The following is a 23,785-nucleotide window of genomic DNA, read 5'->3' on the forward strand; positions in this document are numbered from 1 at the left end:
TGAATATATCAGGTAAGCATTCGATTATTTTCTATATTTGAATTGTGCAAAATGTATTTTAGCTCAAATTCTAGTGTATGCACTGACATATCGGCTATTTGCCATCATAAGACAAATACATTGGCTATATTAATTATCTGAACACTTTTTAGTGTTTGTAGTCTGTGTGTGTCTAAACACAGTGTGCTCTGTTCATCTGTTTTAATTAAGCTTTGCTCACATTTTATGGATGTTTTTCTTTTGTAGATGAAGCCGGTGTCAGTCTGAGAGTTTCCACCTTGTGCCCAGAGGTGGTGGGAGCATGACGTCACAAAGTGTAAGAGTGAATTCACTTAAAGTAATGTTAAACTAAGATTTTTCTGTACATATTCACTTATTGAAGTCTTTAATTTTAAGGTTATATGCAGATCAAAGATCCCCATAAACACACTCAGCCTTCCCAGAAGAGTGGAGCTGTTAGGTGTAAAGGGTGGGACGACATCATCTTAAACTCCTCGATAAATTCAGCTGCATTTATTGAGAACAAGAATTCTGGTGTCATGCACTGCATGTCAGGGTCTTTCCTGGCTAAACGTCAGCCTCTATTGTCTATAAGCATTATTGTCTCACACACATAATGTTGGAAAGGTTACTCCGCGGCTCCGAACCGTAGTAAACGGACCTCTGGCTAATACGGTGGGTTCTGTGTCGGGTTCGTAGCTGAAAACTAGCTTTACTTTGTTGTCTGGGTCAACTTTGCTAGCAGAGACAGAGAGAGGCGTTGAAAGGCTGCTCCAACAGAACTTATTGTTTTTGGAGGAAAACACGAACACGGTGTACAGTCGAGTCTTAATAGCTTACTTACAACTGGGCTCGTCAGGCTCTCTTCTTGGCTGCAGTGGTTATTATTATATTTACATGCTTCCAGCTCCCGTTTTTGCTCGATGACAGCTCGTACTTTTCCTTTTTCTCCCTCCTCGCGCTCACAGACACATAACGTGTATGACAGTCCATTCTCCCTGCAGCACGGACTACACTGCCTATGATGCTACATTCATTAGGGCGATGCCTGTAACACTCTGCCTATTGCCTTCATATTAAATCATTTAAAAAAATATTTCTTCACATTATTATGAGACGCGAGATTGAGACACTTTTAATGCGTGTTTTGTTTGGGTTTCCACCAACGTGGAATGACCAAAATTAGAGAGGGCATAACTTAACATATGATCCCTTTATTTCATCAAAGTAACTGTATTCTGAATACCAACTTTTTGAATGGTAACTGTAACTGTTAAGGTTCAATGCAGGGGACTCAAACGCGGGACTCCTGAATCAGCTGAACACAAGGATTTATTTACAGAGTTCACCAAAGTGTATATACAGAGAGTGCGGGGTAGTGCTATATACAGAAATGTGAGGGAGGGGCTCCAGGGGGGAATCACTCGCTCTCCAACTCCCCACATACACGACGGCAGTCCTCTTCTTTCACACTTGACACACAGATTCACAGGGAAGGGTAATCCAGGGGGTCTGTAGATAAGGAGACAGGAATGAGACCGATATTCACAAAAGGCACTTGACTTATCTCGAGCTGAAGTTCGACTTTCACTGACGCGTGGCAGACAACGATCCAGCGAAGACCAGCAGTCACCTCCTGGCTTAAATGCCGTTCACCTTGAAAAAAACGTGATCCGATACGAACCCTCAGACTTTTGATCCGTTGCACCACTAATGACGACATTGCTCCTTCGTTGCACTGCTTGACGGAGATTGTGGTGCTTGGCAACCATATCCCCTGGGGCCTCTTTTAAATTTAACAAACAAGTGTCCTCAGTAATCAAATCTAGCTTTTACCAACTGCGCCTTATTGCTAAGACTAAGCACTATGTCCCTCATAAAGATCTTAAAAATCTCATTCATGCATTTGTGACTTCTAGATTGGATTACTGTAATTCTCTCTACTTTGGTCTTCACTCCACTCTCCTTCACAGACTCCAGCTTGTCCAAAATGCTGCGGCTCACCTCCTGACTCGCACCAAAAAACATGCCTTTATCACCCCAGTTCTTATTGATTTGCATTTGTTACCTGTTAAGTCAAATTGTTGAATGTTGTCATTGTGTTTCTTAAATTTGTAAAGTCTTAGTTCAAGCAGCAGGACCACCTCTCCAGCCAATTTGGTGCTGGGGGAGGCTGACGTGGTTTTATTGTAGATACATCCTATCTGAAAGATCTGTTTCTTGTGTTGTAAGCTTCCTGCTTTTATGACCCTTTTGAGCAGGAGGTCACGCAAACGCACCCCGTGACACACACACAAGTTCTTGCACACACATACACACACATAGTGCCTTGTCTTAGAACCATTGGGGGGTTTTACGGTGGGAGGTGCTTGTGTTGTGTTGTATTGTGTAAACTGTAACTATCATCATAGCTGGACTGGCCAGCAGCCCACCAGGCATTTGCCCGGTGGGCCGCTGGCAATTTTTTGTTTTTATGGGCCGATCGATTTTTTTAATTTTTTTTTGGAAGGGTATAAACAATGAAAGGTGTTGGATTGGCCAATTGGTCATGATCGACTCTGGGCTGGACCAATTACAGCGAGGAGGTCGGATGCACCCTCCCCCTTGTTTAGCAATCTTATAGGCCATCCATCGGCTCTTTGTTACTTCGGAAACATGGCTTAAACAATTTCCACGACGTAATCCGATAACAACCGATCTCTTTACCCGTCGGCTTCCCGTGGCTGTCATGCAACAGGTGTTGTGCCAAAAAGTGATTTCCAATGTTTGCGTGTATTTTTATGTGTAATATCTATGTTGGTAAATAGACTTCGGTGAACAGCGTTTACAAAGGGGCTATATATGGAATTAAAAAATTATCTGTTTTTTCAAGTATCTTTACAACTCTGTGTTATTGTACTTACATTATAACCAATCCGGTCCTTTATCCCCACTTTAAATATTTTTACAGAACTATTGTAATATTTGAGCCATTTCTGCTGTCCAATACTTCTTACAAAATACATTTTTAATGTTAATTAGACTTTTTTTTAACAGCATAAATAAAGGTTATATAAAAGTCACTGCCAAAGACTGATTGCGGCGTCTACCTTGTTACACTAATGTTGTTTGTAGCTCAATATGACTTTATGTCATCCATGAGGGATGCATTTGACATATGCTTCACATATTATAGCCCAACAAGTTACTTATAGCAATTTAAATACGAGCAATCAGTTTTTGGCAGACAATCACTTTTTGGCACAACACCGGCTATTGCAGTTAATAATACAACAGTTTCTTGCCATTTTTTGTGTTTCTTTTTATTGCTGTGTAACGGAGTTCAATTGAAAGACTGCATGCGCTAGTACCACTTGCCACAAGTTCCCAGAATCCTTTGCGGTTTTATCCCTGAATGACGTCACATTTTTGGTGGGCCGGTCTCTAGTCAAAATGCCCGGGCCGATTTTTTGTCCCAGTCCAGCCCTGACTATCATGGGAATAAATAGCTGTGAGGACAGCTACTCTTTGAAGGATTTGGGCTAGAGACAGGTGATGAGCATTGCTCCACCGCCTGGTTCTGACCAAAGCTTCCCTCGTTAGCGAGTTAAAGACCGGTTGAAGATGTTCTGTTTTGTCTTCCGTTCTTCATGAGGAATAAGTCTCTAAACTAGCGGGGCCTGTGGAAACATAGACTCAACATTACCCATAAAATATTGTATTGAATTTAAAATATTGTTGCTCATCTTTAAAAGATAAAACGGAGTCTGACGCACAGATAGCGATGGGAAGGTTGTTCCACAGATTCGGTGCTACCAGGGCAAAAGCACGGTCACCCCTAGATTTAGGCTGAAGACCTGAGGGCTCGCCCAGGGACATATAGACTAAGGAGATCGACACGATAACGATGGGCTAAATCGTTTATAATTTTAAATCCCATTTAAAAACTCACTTATTTAACATAGCTTTTCCATCTAGTTAGTGTCCCTATTTTATATTTGGCTCAATTTCTTATCTATGTACTTTATCTTTTAGCTATATCTGATCTTAGTAACTTTGTTCTTCTATTCCCTTTTATTGCTGTATAATTGTGCCCTCAACCTGATGACATATGTGGTCGTTTGTTAATAGTCTTTTATTTAATCATGTCTTAATTTTCCTGTTTTTACTGTAAAGCACTTTGGTTTTTAAATGTGCTATACAAATAAAGTTGTATTGTATTGTAAAGGTTTTGTGAAATGACTACTGAGTCCGGTGTTGTCTCTGGAGGCCTGAGGAATAAAAAGAACTGGGGTGAAACTGCTTTACCTAACACAGTTCATTTGTTTCCAAACATTTCTTCTTTTCCTCCCTCAATTCTTTTTCTTTCTCTCAGGATAAGGAAATAAAGTGTGTGGTGGTGGGTGACGGTGCAGTGGGAAAGACCTGCATGCTCATCGCATACGTAACCAAAGCGTATCCCTCTGAGTTCATCCCCACAGTGAGTAGTGTGCTAATAAATCCCAGTTTTATCAGTTTATTCCATGTCAACAACCGTTCTCATGTTTCTCAAGATCTTATTTTATTTTTTAAATAATTGTTCTTTTTTTCAATCCTGTCCTGTGTGACAGCTTTTGCAATCAGAATTATGATCTGAATGTTCTGTTGTGCAAACAAATCTTGCTTTTCCAAGATTGGCTCTATAAATTCTTCTTTTGTTCAGGTGTTTATTTGATCTGTTTACTTATTCATTACAATTCCTGTTATTTCATTTATTACATTATATGTGTTACAGTTTGACAATGTGTAAGGCGGGACAGGCAGGAAAAAGGGAAGAGGGGTGACAATAGGTGAAAATATAATAAAAGAACAAAAGAAATGCACACTGTAGCACCAACTGCTGCACCTGTAAGAAAAGAAAAACACACATCCACAATAACGGCCCCCAGGAGCCAAAGGCAGACAGAGATATCCACACAGCCCAGACCTGAGGCACTGATCTTATTAACCAACCTACGTCCTCCTTGCCCTCTGTCTCCCCCAGGTGTTTAATAACTACTCTGCTACAGTGACGATTGGTGAGAAGTACAATCTGGGACTCTGGGACACTGCAGGTAAAAAACAAAATCTACATTCAGTTTAATAAATTCGGTTCGATCCCCGGGCTCTCTGTCCTGGTCGTTGTGTCCTTGGGCAAGACACTTCACCTACCGCCTACTGGTGTTGGCCAGAGGGGCCGATGGCGCAATATGGCAGCCTCGCTTCTGTCAGTCTGCCCCAGGGCAGCAGTGGCTACAACCGTAGCTGCCTCCACCAGTGTGTGAATGTGAGAGTTAATGAATAGTGGCATTGTAAAGCGCTTTGGGTGCCTTGAAAAGCGCTATATAAATGCAATCCATTATTATTATTATTAAAGGTCTGTAAATTTCTCTTACTTCACTCGCATTTTACAGAATGTATATTTGTTTAATTTTGAGTTGAATAACTGTGAATACAGATAAGTGTAGGATTTAATTTTGCTTTAAAATCTTGTTTTAGTGTAATATTTATTGTTAAACTGTATTTTTCCACTTATTTAATTTTTATGTACTGTTTTTTTAATACACAGTAATCATGCAGTGTGGGTTGTTGGACTTCTGCACTGTAGAGAGGCATTAACTAGCTGTGGAGTGAAACACTTTTCACACCGTGTCTGGTGCATTACAGGGACATTCAGGCTAATTCCTGTGAATTCAAGATTGTGTGTGAAAATAAATGTTTGTATGTTTTTGTTTTCAACTACAAGCAACTGCAAAAACGGCACATGTACAGCCTGAATACCAGCTAGTGTTTTCCATGCTAACAACATTCATTAGTGCACTTAATTACATTTTTTTGTAGTTTATCATGGTTTTTCTGACAGGTTCAAGACATTTGGGCGAAGTGTTTATTTCACGTCATTATGCGCCTTCAAACATCAAACTGATTTAAGCCCTCATGGAGGGAACAATAAGACATAAAAGACAACCCTGTTGGTGTTTCCATCACTGGGGCTTTTTCCAAAAGAGAGATGAAAGAACATAAACAGGGGAGGAATCATCTGGAACAGCCTTTTTGGCGAGAGACTACTCCAGGTTTTATTAAACATTTGATGACACTCTCTACGGTAGACAGTGTTGGGAAGGTTACTTTTAAAATGTATTCCATTACAGATTACAGAATACATGCCCCAAAATGTATTCTGTAACGTATTCCGTTACGTTACTCAATGAGAGTAACGTATTCTGAATACTTTGGATTACTTAATATATTATCATGCTGTTTACAACTACATGAATGTACTATTGCTGTGATTTATTACTGTTACTGAAGGTCCGCGGCTCCGAACCGTAGTAAAGGGACCTCTGGCTAATACGGTGGGTTCTGTGTCGGCTCGTAGCTGAAAACTAGCTTTACTTTGTTGTCTGGGTCAACTTTGCTAGCAGAGACAGAGAGAGGCGTTGAAAGGCTGCTCCAACAGAACTTATTGTTTCAGAGGAAAACACGAACACGGTGTACAGTCGAGTCTTAATAGCTTACTTACAACTGGGCTCGTCAGGCTCTCTTCTTGGCTGCAGTGGTTATTATTATATTTACATGCTTCCAGCTCCCGTTTTTGCTCGATGACAGCTCGTACTTTTCCTTTTTCTCCCTCCTCGCTCACAGACACATAACGTGTATGGCAGTCCATTCTCCCTGCAGCACGGACTACACTGCCCATGATGCTACATTCTTTAGAGCTATACCTGTAGCATTCTGCCTGTTAGCTTAGCACAACAACAACAGGCGCTCTCTCACCCAGGAAACACGCAGAGAGAGAGCGTCACCCTGTAACCATGGCAACCGTAACGCTGCCACCTGGAACAACAGAACGTAGCTGTCAAACAAAACCCAAACAGTCCTGACCCGCCACAATATAAAACAGGGAAGTACCGCCGTGTAATCCATTTATTTCAACAAAGTAACTGTATTCTAAATACCACCTTTTTAAACGGTAACTGTAACGGAATACAGTTACTCATATTTTGTATTTTAAATACGTAACGGCGGTACATGTATTCCGTTACTCCCCAACACTGACGGTAGATGATGAGGTACCACAGTTTTCACATTAAGGAACACTGTTGGTAAATTCTTCCACAATTTTCAGATTGATGAACATTCTGAGAAACTATGTCTATTAAATGTGCTTTTATATTTTTAAATCCTGTTACTGATCTGTTGCAAATTAACCCAATCAGTTGGAAATATTGCTCCAGCTGTTTCTTTTCAAAAAATGTAATTTTCCAGCCTTTTGTTGCCCCATGCTAACTTAAAAAAAATATTTTCCATTAATCACTTAAATGTTTCAGATAATAGCATTAATCTAACTTTTAATCAGGCTTTTTGTGTCTCACCCTTCAGGTCAGGAGGAGTATGACAGATTGCGACCCCTCATCTACCTACAGACCGACGTTTTCCTCGTCTGTTTCTCCGTGGATTCACCCAAATCTTTTCAAATGGTTGCAAACAAGGTTTGTCTACTTGGTGTATGCATTTTGTTTCTAATAAGATCTACATTTATGCCTTTTACTTTCTTTTTACTTTCAGAATAAATAAGTACTTGGTACTTAAAAGTAATTTAGATTAAAATAATAATATATAAATTAATTATTAATCTATGTGACCTTGTCTTTGTCTTTCACAGTGGTTGCCAGAGATTGCACACCTATGTCCGGGGACCCCCTTCCTGCTGGTCGCGACTAAGGTGGATCTGAGAGATGACAGATACACCCTGGAGAAGCTGGGCAATAAAAACGAGCAAGTTGTGACCTTCAAGGACGGTGAGGAACTGGCTCGTCACCTGAAAGCTGTCAAATACATGGAGTGCTCAGCTCTTACACAGGTACAAAAAGAGAAGAAGTCTGCTGGCGTGTGTGTTTTAACTACTAAATGGATCACTATAGATATTGCAGGTTTTTAGGGTTTCTGAAGGAAAACTGATATTTCCAGGTGCTGGTCATGGTTTCACTATTGCAGATCTGTTTCTAAAAATGTGAATTAAAGGCAAATGTCATCTGAAAAACACAAGAATCATACTCTAGAAACGTTGCAACCACCATAGCATTACTAAATGCCTTCTCCTAGACAACAAAACATTTAGGCAGGTTTTGCACACTCGCATGTGCCCTTAATAAAGAAGATTAAGAGCTGGTTCACTGCTCCACAACCACAACACAAAGCATATTGTTCAACATGAAGTTGAGTTTCAACCTGTAGATTGACTCTCCTCTCTAGTGCCAGCCATAGACCGTCACGCAGTAAGGTGATCCCCTACCTAAGAGCACACCCACTTCTTATAAAACAGATCCACCACCCCGGTTTGTTAAGGGAGAGAAACTTTTCCACATAATGTTGCAAAGTTGGGTCAACCAAAACAGCCTTTGAGGTCAAATAGTACCTCTCAGCTACCTCTGAAGTCCCGCATGCTACACGTGCTCCCTTTTCCTCCACTGTCATCCATCTGATTTAGGGGTTACAGAAAACTTGCAATTGCCTTGTTCTTTATTTGATTCTCATTATACTCACTGTTCCATCTCAAACTAAATACATAGTTTTTCTGATGTGTTATTTTTCGTTTTTTTTTCTTCTTCTTCTTGGTAACTTTGAGTTTCCCTTTCTGTCTTGTTCTCAGATAGGAGTGCAGGATGTGTTTGAAGAGGCCGTCCTCGCTGCTCTGGGGAAGTCAAGGTCCAAACCCAAGAAGTGCTGCTGCACACATCTATAGATGTCACAAGAAGTAGAACAAGAGGAAGAAAATGTCCTTATCCTCCTCCTCTTGGAGAAGTTGGAGGTTTGACCTGGAAGAGATTATTAACCTCGATGTGAACAAAGGATGCTAAACACGTTAGACCAAAAACTATATAAATATCTCTTTATTTAGCAAGCAGAGCTGAAAATACTCTAAAAATACAAATACAAAAGTATATTGTATAAATAAAATAATTCATGCAGATTTATTATTAATGAGTGCAGGCAAGTCTTTATATACAGTAGTTTAGGTTTTACGTTGTAATTTTTATGCAGTATTAATTACTGTCATTCACTCGCTCATTTTTTAATGGACACAAACTTCTATCAACTACTCAACTAATATCATTCTCAGCCTCTACAGCTTTTTATTGACCTGTTCACATGCAGCTTGTGTTTAAGGTACAACCATGTGAGCAGGAAACCATCTATTCCTTAGTAGGTTTTAAAATGATTTAATTACAACCGTAGATGAACAACAACACATGACATATTATTTATTTAACAAAGCTGTCACACGAAGAAGCAGTGTGTGATTTGGGCTGTAAAGTGGATCGGGGGGGCGCTGATGCACTTTACTTTTGCTTCCTTTGGTGCAAATGGAAGTGACACGAGGTTCACTGGAGAGGGAGCAGGAAAATAGGAAAAGGGGAAAAAAGAGACTGGTTTTAAAGATAGTAACCAAAAACCATTACTCTGTCACTGTCACTGCTGGTAGCATGAGATGATGCTTCCAACACATTCAGGTTGGAGAGGTAGATCAGCTTCTCCAGAGTGCCATATCGATGCAAGCTGACCTCTAGGTGCTCTCTAAGCCCTTTGGTGTTTCTGAAACGCTTCACAACCAGAGACTGATGAGGTGGGTTTTGCTTGCTCAAGAATACAATTTGGACATTTACGAGTAAAGGTGTGTCTTTACAATGGTAACTAGTGATCCACAGTGGAAGCAGGTAGGGCTTCTCTGCCTTTTTTCTTTCAGCCATTTTCTCCTGTTTTGTGGATGGACAGGGAGCTCAGCCATTGTACTTTGTTATTTTACAGACAGAGTCGTCTTAAAGTTGTGTTTTGGCCTTGGAGACACTGACGCTTAGAGCTTCCCTTTATTTTGGTCCTAATTGGTTTGTTTGCATTAATTGGAAAATAAATGGTGTTTTACTGACGTTAACTTTGTGGTGATTAATTTTGGGGGGTTTCACTTTGTGTTACACCCCACTCCAGATAATACTTTGCTTAAGTGGGTTGTAACAATAAGGACGCCTGATCAGGAGAAACACTGACAGAGGCCTAAGGAATGGCCTCCGGGTGCTCATTTGCATGTTTCTGGCCGCACACTATGAGAAACAGACTCCATCTGCTGGAATAATGGTCTGACATCCTTTAGTGGGACCTGTGCTCACAGTCCCACGTCATGCATCTTAATTGGAATTCACCAGAGTCGATCAGGTTCATACAGATGGATGTGAAAGAGTCTTGAGATGCAGTGTAGGCGTTTTTCTGACTGCAGCATCATCCAGCGTGATGGTTTGGCAGTGGTCAGCGATGGTCTGGGAGGCATATCCTTGGAGGATCGTACAGATGACCTCCTCAGAACCATTGTGGGCATTGATACCATTGACTGTCTCTGACATTTTCCAGAGCTGAATCCAACTAAGAACTTCTGGGACACATTTTTTTACTCACGTGTCTGCAAAGTCTCCACCAAGCCACTCTCATTTTCTCTGGATTGCTGCCTACCTGTCCACATGCCCTGTCTTTTGATTATACCTCTTTTAATAAAGCATCTAAACTATTTGTTGTCTGCTTTGCATTCATACTGAAAAGATGACAAGAGCATTATGTCAGTAAAGATTTAAATTTTGAATATTTCAGTTATCAAGATCAAATGTGTGCATTTCCTTGACTTCTTGAGATTTATATTCAGCATTGAAAATACTTTTACTTTCATACTGTTGATTAATCTTTCTTCATTTTTAGTTAAATTATAATTATCAGTGTAGGATATGCACATCTAACAGGTAACTTTTAACTTGGCTTGAGTATGTTGGTGCAGCGTGTCGCTATCTGCACCATGTTGTTTATGACCGGCTGTGTCACTTGTGCATCTTGGGCCACAGTTTCATGGATAAGTACAATTTTATGCTCCTGTAAATGATGAGCTCTTTGCTTTGCTGGCTCTTGATGAGTGTGCAAAGTAATTCAGTTATTATTACCACCAATATAGTTTTTAAATTCAATTTCATCATTAACTGAGCTGTAATAAAACTGTCTACAGAGTTGATGTGGAGAATATTGTTTAACACAAGCATGTTGTAACGTCTCTCTGTTAAAATAAAATTTAAAAAATGACACGAGCAGTTTCCAGTCCCACACTAATCCCCATCCAAAGGTTTCTAAACTCCACCTTGATTACACATTACTGGAAGGGCAGTTAATCTCTAACTTTTTGGTTATCTTTTAACCAGGCGATAAAGACTTGCATTGTACTGACACGTTGACACTTAGCATTGTTTGTTAAATGCATTAACAAACATTACCCCCTTCTAAAGCTGTGTAGCAGAAGTGACAGCGTTATACTCAAAAAGCAGCTGCAACTGAGGGTCAACAGAAGGTAAGTTTCCAGTTAAGTTTACATCAGAAATTACAGTTGATGGTTAAAATATTTGCAGTTATTTAACATAAATGAAGTTTTATTTCTGTCAAACATCGATGAAAAAGTTTGTACTGGGCAAAAAATTGACATTCCACTCTGTTATCTACATTACCTTAATGTAAATATTACATTTGTTTGTTTACATACAAATATTACCTTTCTTTGTTTTTTGTTTATTTTTATACAATATTTCCATATGGATAAATGTGGATACCCTTTTCTAATAATATGTTTCTTAAAACTTAGAAAAAAAGAGTTGTCACTGGGTTAGCACACTTTACCCAAATGCCAGTAAAAAAACAAAAACAAAAAAACCACGACACTAGAGTCCTTCTCAGTTATGAGGAATTTTCCATCCATCCATCCATTCGCTTCCGCTTATCCTTTTCAGGGTCGCGGGGGGCGCTGGAGCCTATCCCAGCTGTCAGGAAGCTGAGGAATTTTCTTAGATTAAAAATTTGCAATGAGTGGTTCAGTAAGAGGCTTTAGCAGCTAAAAACTTGTACTTGGGAACTTGCATTTTGATTTGAGATGGATTGACCCAATAGTAAAGGGGAAAAACAGGCCAACTTCAGTTTTTAATTATTATTTTTTTTACTTCATTTGGAATACAGAGCTAAGGGCACTCGTGACTTGCCAGTTTTGTGTATTGTAGTGCATCTCAAAGTTTACATATAATCAAAAAGTTAGCTAAAACATAAACTTTTGTTTATTAAAAAGGGAGTTTTTCCTTCCCACTGTCGCCAAAGTGCTTGCTCATAGGGGGTCATATGATTGTTGAGTTTTTCTCTGTATGTGTCCTTGTAGAGTCCACCAACTGTCACCTTGAGGTGACGGTTGTTGTGATTTGGCACTCTATAAATAAAATTGAATTGAATTAATTTTGATGATTATTAATAAATAGCTCATGAGAGACCTGACAAGCTCCAAGTTTAGGGTTACAAAAATGTATTACTTCATTGTTTGTGAACCAAACACCTTTACAAACAGTTTAAGAATTAAATTTACAGTATTTATGTATTATATGGATAATGAGTCTAATTATACACAAACCAGTTACCATTACTTGTCTTTACGGTTTATTTTGTTCCCAGTTTTCTTCTTTTTAAAAAATTGTTATTCCTAACTCTCAGATGCAGACTATAAAGCTTGTGGTGGTGGGTGATGGTGATGCAGGAAAGCATGAATTGCTCTTGGCCTATACAGGCACAGCCTTAAAGGACGAACACATACCCACAGTGAGTAGGTTTAAATACCACAGATTAAAAAAACCAAAAAAACATTTTTCTCTGCAGGAAACTCATAACACGAAAATTTGCAGACGTACACCAGACAGATTTCAGGTTGCTCTGAACTGCTCTTTTGTGTCACACAGGTTGTGATACTTGTATATCAGTGACTGAACTCAACACTAAAGACAGACAGTACAAACACACATACATGCAAAACCAATCTAAGTGGGTTGTGTATTGTGTTTTCACAAATACAGTGTGGACCAATTGCTGTTATAGTGTGTTTGGAGTTTGAAAGTAAGTATTTAAGTAAGCACAGCAGCTATCAAACACTCCCTGCATCCGCTCACATCCAGAGCCAAGGTTACCAGGAATGTTGGGATTAGCTGCTTGTTAACACACGTGGCAGAAGCCTGAATGTGACATGACACATCTGCTTACCTGAACAGCTGCAAACTAATATTCATGAAAGTGCTCAGCTCATTTCATAAATCAGTTTGACTCTGTTTAGTCATGCTGTAATGATTCTGCTGCATTTGCATGTTTACTTATCTTTGTTTATGTCTTTTGTTCCCTGTCTTCTCCAGGTGTTTGACAACTATGCTGTGACAGTGATGATTGGTGGAGAGGCGTACACTCTGGGAATGTTTAACACTGCAAGTAAAAAATACATCTAAACTCAGTGTATTTAATACAAAAAATTCTATTGCTGACTCTGTTAAGGTTCTCAGTCACCCAGATCATCGTTGTCTAAGGAGCTTAGAAAGAAAAAGCTAAGGGTGGCCTAGGATGTAATAAGTATTGACAATATTGTTGCGTTTGTCTTTCTGATCCTCCCTAGTTGGTGTTTGAACTTCTTTTCTGTGCATTTTTACTGATTTGACAGGAAGGTCAGACACCAACTAGGGAGAAAAAAAACTGGTTCAACACAAACTTAACAACGTAGCGTATGCTGTACAGTGTAGCGAGGAATGCTCAGACCTCCCAGACGCCTTAACGCCCACTCACATCCTGGGCCATTTGACCTCAGCCCCCCAAATCTAGCCCCACATGATAGGGTGGGGCTAGATTTCACAATTGGTTCACCCCAAACCTTGGCTGATTGTGACCCACACCTGTTTCCATACCTGGATTAGGTAGAGGATCAATAGGAGGTCCATGACCCTCTTGGAGACAGAGCTTAAAATCTGACATTCTCCACCAATTCCTCTTAGAACTGAAGAAGCTACTTGGATGAAAGGTGAAAATGTCTTCAAGAAACTTAATGGGTTTAGACGCTTTTCTATGAGGTGCCCTAGGGGACATTATTACTGAAACGCTCTCACACACTCCACTGAAAAACCAAGGCATTTCAGTTGAACAGGAAGTCTTTACCTGACAAGGAAACTGAAGGAAAAAGTGGTAGATTTCAAACAAACCACTACAGAGACAGTCTACTCAGCAACCTGCCAGTAGCCTAAGTGAAGCAGCTGCATAACTTACCAATATATTAGCCTCAGCATAAGTCAACATTTAGAATAGCAGGAGACGGGCATTATCCTGGTTAATTTTTTTTGGCATATTTGCTTTTTGTATTTTTTAGCAAAGAAAAAATATCTTAAAATCATTAATAAAACCAGGGAGAGAAGGCTTAGCATTTCTTCATTTAGCACAATGGATATATTTACTCAAAAGTATGATGATGTTAATAATGTCTGAGATACCCAATGCTAGTTGATCCATATAAAAAATATGTAATGTAATTCAAATGGTGGCACATCGTTCATTTTTAGGGAAATCCAATTTTTTAAGTCACACCAAAAACATTGTGTGATAGGGCATAGGAGAAAAAAAAAAGATGTTCTAGGGTTTCATTTTCATCAGTACAAAAAGAACACTGATCCACCTCAAAGCCAAATCTTTTTTAGAAATTGTGCCACAGGATTAATTTTGTTTATTACTTTAAAGTGTGTTTCTTTAACTTTAGGTAGAATAGGCCATTTCATAAATTTCGAGTATGCTTTATCCAGTGTATATGAAATAACTAAATTAGAACCATGCAATGTAACCATTCTGTCATAACTATGAAATATTTTGTCTTTGAAGAAACTCCTAATAAATTTATTATTGCATTTTTATCAAACAGCTGACATTGCCCTAGCAATAAATTTGGAAGCACCGATGAGAAATTATTGTATATCATAAAGTTTTTAATCAAATGAAGCAGAGGCGGTGGGACCAGTTTACAAAATTTGTTATATTCTCTTTGAGAACAGTTTAGACAATATTTTTCTGAAAAGTCTGTGTAACTTAGAATAACACCGTTATCATCCAACAAATCTCTTATGAATATAATCTTTTTGTTTAACCAGTCGCTCTTGAAAATTGATTTTTGATTAAGTGTTATTACCCTATTATTCAATAAGGTTGAATTATGGGGAGAAGTTGTGGGTAAATATCATTTTCCAAAATCACATTTCAAAATGAAGTCTGATCCTCCTATTTGGATCGTGGGATGTGGAACTACATAGTCTGGCTGTGACAGACAAGATTTTAACCATTTAATTCTAAGGATGCCAACCATAGATTCAAATTCTGGAGCTTTGATGCCATCTTTATTGTATTCCTTCACAAGCGGAGATCTTTCAATGTAATGGGTTTTATTCCTCCACAAAAATTCGAAAATAACTGTGTTAGCTTTATTAATGTTTTTAGAGGAGATATATAGAGAGTGACAAGGATAAATCAATTTGGAGATGCCTTCAGCTTTAGATAGGATGTTTCTGCCAAACAAAAATAGCGAGGTCTCTGTTTAACCATTGGCTAAGTGATTTTTTCATCTCCAAAATACAGTTAGAAATATTAGTGTCTTCTCTGCTAATTAGGTTTTTAGATATTATCAGCCCTATATTTTTAATTTTAGATTCAACTCTAACCAAAGCTATTGAGGAGTCAGAGCTTGTATGAATCGGGAGTAGTTCACATTTTTGGATACTGAGAGATAAACGAGAAGCTTTAGAGAAAATTTAGTTTTCTCTACCACGTATTTATCTTTCACAAAAATAAATGTATCATCTGCGAATTGACTTATTTTGAAGTCTTCATTAAAAATTGATATTCCTTGTATGTCGTTAGAATTCTTGATTAACAGTTGAGTTGCCAATATAAAAAGCTTAGGGGAAACAGGACATACTTGCCAAATTCCGTGCTGCAACTTGAATCCATTCCTGGATTCAAGGAAGAAAATATATTCTTAAGTAATGTGGCTGCTTCACTTAGGCTACTAGCACAGCCATCCCCAACCCCCAGGTCCTGGACCGGTCTGTGAGTCATTTGGTACCGGGTCGCAAGAGTTGAGGCTCGAGTTTGAAATTTATGGTTTTCAGGGTATTTATCGTTTTTTTATTTTTATATTGTTTATATTGTTAACTCGGTTTCCCTCTTTTCCCGTGTGTTATGAATAAATCTTTTTTTTGGTACCGATACTGGTTTTATTTTATTGTATTTATCCAAGACACCTTAAAGGCCGGTCCATGACATTATTGTCGGCCATAAATGGTCAGTGGTGCAAAAAAGGTTGGGGACCGCTGCACTAGCAGGTTGCTGAGTAGACATCCTTGTAGTATTTTGGAATTTACCACTTTTTCCATCAGTTTCCTTGTCAGGAAACAACTTCCTGTTCAGCGGAAATGCCTCAGGTTTCAGTGGAGTGCGTGAGAGTGTTTCAGTAATAATGTCCCTTACGACACCTCATACTTTTCTTTCCAAGCTCCTTAGTCTATTGGATAATGCTGATATTAGTAACAGTGGCAGTTACAAAGATATAATAGAGACAGCAGTCTAAAGAGTAGACAGTTGGTGTTGTAAACCACCAGAGGTCTGAGCATTCCTCTCTGCACTGTACAGCAGGGGTCTCAAACTCGCGGCCCGTGGGCCATTTGAGTTTGAGACCCCTGCTGTACAGCATACACTACGTTAAGTTTGTATTTGAGAGTTTTGTCTTTGAGATGGACCAGTTTTTGTCAGAGTGTGTTGCTGGGTCTGAAGCACACTGGGATGTCGTCCTTGGAGAAGACTGAGTTTTTTGGGTAAACTGGCAACATAGGGGATGACAATGTTGTTGCGTTTGTCATTTTGATCCTCCCTAGTTTGTGTTTGATCTTCTTTTCTGTGCCTCTGGGACTCTCCACCATTTGGCCCTAGAACTGAAGAAGCTTCTCAGATGAGGGGTGTAACGGTCTTTTGTATTTGATGTTTTGTTAAGCTGTATCTCCAGATTTTGTTCTTTTACACCCTCCTCTGGTGGTGAACTGTGTAGGGTAGAGTTGGTTGCAGTTTGGGCCTCCACCCAGTCACTCTTTTTGCTAGCGCACATGGTGTCTGCATATTGCAGGTCCCGGATAGCTCCACACATGGAGAAAGTAATGTTTAAAGCTAGAGAAAGAGAGGAAATAAGTGAGAAAGAAGATGGAGAATATGACCATAAAGGACTATTTAGCCCTTCCTGGATTTCAGCTCACGATGTTTGTGTATTTTAAATGTTTTGTTTTCTGTAATTAAGGACTTTTGATTGATTTACACTAAGTACAAGAGCACATATTGATGTCATGTTTTTGTGTTATTGTTTTGTCCGTGAGCAGCTCTCACGGGTTGTCAAGCCCAGAATAAACTCTGTTTTATAACTCTACATCATGCCTACATCAATCCTTGAGGGGCTACAAGGGGTGAAACGACTTAAAGCAACTTAAAGAGTCGAGACGCTTTTCTTTCCAAGCCTTTTAGACTGCTGTTTCCATCATATCTTTGTAACTGCTGCTGTTACTAATATCAGCGTTAACCAATAGTCTAAGGAGCTTAGAAAGAAAAGCTTCTTCAGTTCTAAGAGTAATTGGTGGAGAGTCTCAGATTTTAAGCCAATGGGAGTGTCATGGACCTCCTATTGATCCTTTACCTAATCAAGGTGTGAAAACGGGTGTGTGTCACAATCCTGTATCAGTCAAACCTTTGATGACAGACATTGAGGAACACCATTGTCAGTTAAAGCAGCCATTACCCCAATTTGAATCCTTCCCAGTATCCAGATGGTGAAAGAAAAGTCCCATTGTACAGTTTATGAGGAGGAAACTTACTTTCCAGGATATAAACCTTTTTATTTTTGCTTTAAAGTTGTACATTTTAACATTGGAGTCACTTGTTGTTCAGACACTTGTGTTGTGTTTCTCCTGCAGGTCAGGAAGATTATGACAGACTGCGACCCCTCAGCTACCCTCAGACTGACGTCTTCCTTGTTTGTTTCTCTGTCGTATCACCGTCATCTTTCCAGAACGTCACAGAGAAGGTTTGTTTAGCTGGTATCATTTTGTTTGTAATTTGATGGAGATTCAAAATACTGACTTTTAATTTGTTTATAAGACCCAGACAGATAAAACCTGTCTAACCTAGCCGCATGGCATCTACCTTCAGCTATTCTGACCCAGGTATACTGTCTACTCATTGGATTATTTCTTCTCCACACATCAATCAGGTCCATCTTTGTCAAAACATGAGACAAGAAGTTGGAAGACTCGAAATGTGCTTCCTCGCCGGTTCTGTCCAGCGTATAATCAACACAGCAATTCCAGTCTCCACCCAAAATAATACATTCACTGCAATCGATAACACTTAACTTGCCTTCCAACATTTTAAATTGATGTTTCCGTTTTGGACCATAATTTGATGCATACACATTAGTAAAATGAATGACAACACCCTGAATTTCTGCCTTTACATGTAAAATCCTGCCATTAATACATTCTGTACTTGCCAAAATTTGAATGTCTAGAGTTGGCGAAAATAAGATCCCGACCCCTGCACAGCAATTAGTTCCATGACTAAACATGCGTTGCCCCGTCCAGCCTAACCCCCATTCTATTTCAATAACATTATCACTATGGATTTCTTGTAAAAAGATTACATCTAGCGTCTTGCGTATGAGTATGCATAGTATGGAAACAGCTACTAAACAGACATCATAATTCATCATACAATGAGAACAGGACAAATCAACAATTGACAAGGACTAATTAATATTATATTATTGTATATATTGTTTGGAGTTTAGTCTGTTACTGTTACTATTTTTACCATTTCTTCTTGGAGGAACTGTAACACACATAATTTCCTTAGGGATTAATAAAGTATCCTGATTCTTAATGTTTTAGGATACATGATCTGCCATTATCCAATGACACATCTGCTTACCTGTATCTTTTGCTCGTTCCTCCTTGTAGGAGTCATAATTAAATGTATTGAATTTTAAGGATCACTGGGTTTTCATTTGTTTGGTTGCTATGTTGAGGTGTAATGGGAGTCACGTGGGTGCTAGCGTTGACATTAAGAGGGCGTTGTCAGTCTGTCTTCACTGGTTTGATTTTGACAGAGAGGAGGGCTGGGTAGCCATAGTTTTTGTTGACCGCAGCACAACGAGTTTCCCCTTGTTGCGTTAGAGCCTGTGATGTTTTATTGCTCTGTAAACTTTTCAAGCACTTTAATAAACAAGCAAGCAATTCCACCTCTCGCATTATTGCGTAAAGTTGACAGCGCGTCAGGCAAATAGGCAGGCTCAATCCCCGGCCTCTAGCAACTGTGGAAGTCGCTACACTCCTCCTCTTCTTTTCTCTTTTTTAAACTTTAAAAACGGGTTGTGTGAGACACTTTAAATAAACAAAATATAAAATATACATTTTAAATTGTTATTGAGCCCTTTACCCCGAGTCCTAAAGTGTATATATTTTTTTTTTTACTCTTAAATATTTATTGTTTGTTTTCTTGCACTGCTGTAACTGGAGCCTCGTCGTCTCGTCTCTCTATATACTGGACTGTATGTAGCGGAGATGACAATAAAGTTTACTTTGACTTCAGCAGCAAGCTGGTGCACTGAGGGCTCTCGTGCTCACTTTTCGTGTATAGAATTTCGAAAAAACATTGGTGCAAATTATAAGTCTGTATCATGATGTCTGGTGTTTTCGTGTTTGCTGTTTGTTTTTATTTTGTTTTATTTTGAGAGTTGGTAATTTTTGCTGCTCCAGCCAGCCAGAGAATCCCCCGCCGCCCCGCCCTCTCCTCCCTGTGCCGCAAGCAGCAGGCGCAACTCGCAAATGGAGGGCGCCCTTACTCCCATGGGCGATAGAAAACCTATGCCATTCCCAGTATGCGCTGGCTGATGTCGGGGCAGCATGAGTACGAGCAATTTTTATTTATTTTTTTACCGATGCCCGTGATGCCGCCCCCCACCACGATGCCGCCCGGGCAACAGCCCGTGTCGCCCGTATCTAAAACCGCTACTGAGTACAATATGCAGTGAAATGCTTAGACAACTGCTCGTGACCTAAAGAAAAAAAGACTATGAATAGGATAGGAAATAAATATGAAAATTAAAATGAAGGGTAAATTTAGCTAGGATTTAGCTAATCAAAGCTCTCTTCCGTGCATCCCTCCCTCCATTTATATTCAAACAGGCCACCTTTAGATTTGCGATATTGAGAGAAGGAAGAAAACCAGTGAAGAAGAAAAAGTATATAAGAAACACCAAGTGATGTCTGACCATCTTGCGATTAATAGAGAGATCTTACTTTTTCCTCGAAGGAGTCTTAGCCGCTCTTTTCCCCGCTTCTTAAATTAGTAACATGTTTCCTTAAACAATATCGCTTCTTCTTGTCCAGGAGATCCACACCAACAACTTTCTGTATTGTCTTCACAGACTGAATCAACTTGTCAACGTCAGGAAAATAGTCCGTTACCAAAACTGATCTCCCATAACTATCGTCCAAGAATGAGTTAATTTCTTCTAAAGAGTCTTCTGCAACAGAGAAACAATCGGAATCAAATTCATAATGGGATGGGAAGGGAAGATAAAATCAAGTTTTATCTAGATGTTTTGTTTAATTTGTGGTCTTTAAACACTGGGAGATCTAATGATTGCGTTTCCAAAATAAACGACTGCAGTGTCTCTAATTCAAAAGGATTTTTAGGGAGAGATAAACGTCTAATGAATATTATGTTTTATGCTCAAAGAGAGAAGTTATTTGATAAACTAGTTAATAATTCAATATCAGATAAAGTTATGTAACATTTTTTCAAAAAAGGTATGAACCAAAGGGCACTCGTCTGAGAGAATCACTTGTAGAATAATCAAACTAAAATATGAAATTCTTCTCCTCAGTTCAAAGACTCGTCCAAAAATACACTCAGCTTGCTTTTAAATTCAAATTTGGTCTTGACAAAGTCACGAAGGTTTGTTTGGTTTCTAACTTCAGAGATATACGCACACACAGAGCTACAGGTCAGTTGTTGCAGTAAAAGTCCATCAAACCTGACCTTGATTTTTCCACAGTGGGTGCCAGAGATTTCACACCACTGCCCGGGTACGCCCTTCCTGTTGGTCGGGACTCAGGTGCATTTAAGAGAAGACAGCGACACCCTGGAGAAGCTGGCCCAGAGAGACCAACACGCTGTGACCTTCACGAGTGGAGAGAAAGTGGCTCGTAAGCTGAAGGCAGTCAAATACGTGGAGTGTTCAGCTGAGACACAGGTACGAGGGAGAAGAAGTCTGCTGGTGTTTCTGCTGAGAAACAAGCACTGGTATCTATAAGTTTTTGGGTGCAAAGTTAAGAGATATATGAACGTCTTCATTAGTGATAAAGGTACCTTAAAATCCAAGGCTGTGTGCCAATTCAGCCAGCAGAGCACGAGTAGGTCAGGGTGGGTTAACAAGCGGTAGTGGAACCCAGGGTTAATTATTGTATTGATTAGGGATGCACCGATACCGATACTGGTATCGGGTATCAGGGCCGATACTGTAAAATGTGTGTGTACTCATAAAAGTTAACCGATACCATGAACCGATACTAACTTATTTCATTAATCAGAGGGTGGCTTGTCATTTCTGTTGTAGTTTTTAGATTGGCCACTAGGGGGACATCCCGCGCTAAACAGGCACAGGGTTAGGCGAGTGAGACTGGCAGCTCCAGATAAAAAAGAGAAACTGGAGGCTGCTGTAGCTAGGCTAAACAAAATGTCAGCAGTGTGGAACAGCCAACTTTAACTCAGGTTTTGGAAAAGCGATGAAAAATGTCAAGAGAAAATCCACGGGCAGTTTAAATAACAGAGGCTCGACTCATTTTATCGCTCTGGATGACCAGCCAATGCCAGTCGTGGAAAACATAGGATTGCACCGTCTTCTCAGCATACTCGAGCTGCGATATGAAAATCCCAACCGCCCACACATCAGGGAGATAATGGTGCCAAAACTTTCTGAAGAGTTAAAGACAAGCAGTGTGTGCGCGATGTCAGTCCTTGGTTTAACGGCACAGTGGACTGATGATCCACGGGCAGATGAGGAGTTCGTTCGTCAATGCCAAATACTTTCGTTATTTTGTTTGTTTGTTTACAATATGGACACTCTGCAACAATTTAAAAGTTTATTTTATTCTCAAACCTAATTTGTATTTATTTTATTCCAAACAGAAGTGTTTATTTATTATTCTGAAAGCTCGAGACAGTGCCAATAGTTCAGTGATATTTTGTTAAATTACAATGTGGAGACTCTGCAATAATTTAACAGAAGTGCTTATTTTTCACTTGAAATTTTTTTGTGGTCATTTTTATTAAGTTTTTTTTTTTTAACGGCAGGGAATATAATAAAACCTGTCTTCCAATTCAGTGCATTTCTATGTGGTAGAAGTATCGGTTTTTGTACTCGGTATCGGCAAGTACTCAGATCCAAGTATTGATATCGTATCGGTTTGAAAAAATTGGTATCGTTGCATCCCTAGTATTGATTGCTGATGGGAAACATGTGTGCCTCTCCTGGGTTTCCAGAGATTGGTTAATAGATAATCACATCCACACAGATGAAGAAGAAAGATGAAAAGAGTGACCAGACTGAGGCACATGACACCCATGATGCTGAGTTTTAACAGTGACCCCACAGGAAGCACACTTCAGCCACTTGCATCTCCAACTTTATACATTGAGTCACTAAATGAAGCGTGATCAAAGGTGAAGGCGTTGGTGTAGATTGCCCAGTATATTGACAGCATTACTTACATGCTCAGCTCTGTTCATCACAACAGATTGGTACAGTGACCCTAAGATATTTAAACTTCTCCATTCACTCTGGGCACGGACACGCTACCCTTTACCAACTCACAGCCATGGCCTCAGACTTAAAGGCGCAAATCCTCATTCCTGATGCTTCACATTGGCTTTAAACTACCAACAGAAGCCAACAGATCGATCGATCTCTTTAACCCCGGAACACTAACAAGCAGGTTTTGTAAAATGTTCACATGGGTGAAAATCACTCAACATTAGTATTTAAGAGTTAGTTGTGATGTGTGATGTCATCTGGTTTAGGGTTTACACCCAGTACAGGCACCAGGAAAGTGTTTACTAAGGTTAAAGTAGGCTGTTTTCTTTACAACTGGAAGTCATTTTGGCGCCCAGAGGAGCCTCTCATCCTGCTGGCCACTGAAACGATGCAGAATTTAGGCACTTTAGGTGCTTAACTTTTCAGACCCAGGAACTACGTCCTTCTTTTATACTGTTTGTGTGGCAAATGCAACAATTAAGCAGTTCAACTAGACCCAGAAAGATTCCAGTTCTCTTGTAACCACATTCTAACTATTCACATGTAGATACCTATTTATACAAACTAGTGTGAGGTTGATTTAACACAGCATCCTACAGTGAGTATTCATAGCTTACGTTTTACTTGACGAATAAAATATTCTCACCCATGCAGCAGTAAGTTATAATGAGCATGGACCATGTGAGGACAAAGGCTTAACATAAAAACTCCCAGTCACTGTCAGGTTGTGTCGTGCAGAAATGTGTGGCACAATGATATAACTGGTTGTTTACATCAGGAAAACCTCTCTCATGTGTTTGTTTTGTTGTTGTTTTTCTTTTTTGTCTCTCTCTCAGGAAGGATTGAAGAACGTGTTTGATGAGGCTATTCTTGCTGCTCTGGAGCCTCCAGTTACTAAATCCAAGAAGCTCTGCATCCTGCTATAGATGCCACAAGAAGAAGAGAACAAGGAGGAGACGGTGGAGGTGTAGATTAGAGATAAGAGAATACTATGTCTGTGAAGGTTCTCAGTCATCCAGGTCATCGTAG

At 39.5% G+C, this 23,785-nt stretch overlaps 2 protein-coding genes across 2 annotated transcripts; both read left to right on the forward strand.

Moving 5' to 3' along the window:
- The first annotated feature begins 301 nt into the window (after window positions 1-301).
- LOC102776339 (cell division control protein 42 homolog) lies at window positions 302-9,856 on the forward strand. Its single transcript, XM_087835434.1, has 6 exons — window positions 302-316; window positions 4,355-4,459; window positions 5,003-5,072; window positions 7,381-7,490; window positions 7,664-7,861; window positions 8,651-9,856. The coding sequence occupies exons 1-6, from the start codon at window positions 302-304 to the stop codon at window positions 8,741-8,743; spliced, it is 591 nt and encodes a 196-aa protein (XP_087691560.1). The 3' UTR covers window positions 8,744-9,856.
- A 1,445-nt stretch (window positions 9,857-11,301) lies between these two features.
- LOC148096619 (cell division control protein 42 homolog) lies at window positions 11,302-23,785 on the forward strand. The gene is made up of 6 exons (XM_087835435.1): window positions 11,302-11,374; window positions 12,550-12,654; window positions 13,236-13,308; window positions 17,856-17,965; window positions 20,999-21,196; window positions 23,593-23,785. The coding sequence occupies exons 2-6, from the start codon at window positions 12,550-12,552 to the stop codon at window positions 23,680-23,682; spliced, it is 576 nt and encodes a 191-aa protein (XP_087691561.1). The 5' UTR covers window positions 11,302-11,374; the 3' UTR covers window positions 23,683-23,785.

This window comes from Neolamprologus brichardi, chromosome 22 (assembly GCF_056152115.1).
Source record: "Neolamprologus brichardi isolate AB-2024 chromosome 22, ASM5615211v1, whole genome shotgun sequence".
Classification (NCBI taxonomy): Eukaryota; Metazoa; Chordata; class Actinopteri; order Cichliformes; family Cichlidae; genus Neolamprologus; species Neolamprologus brichardi.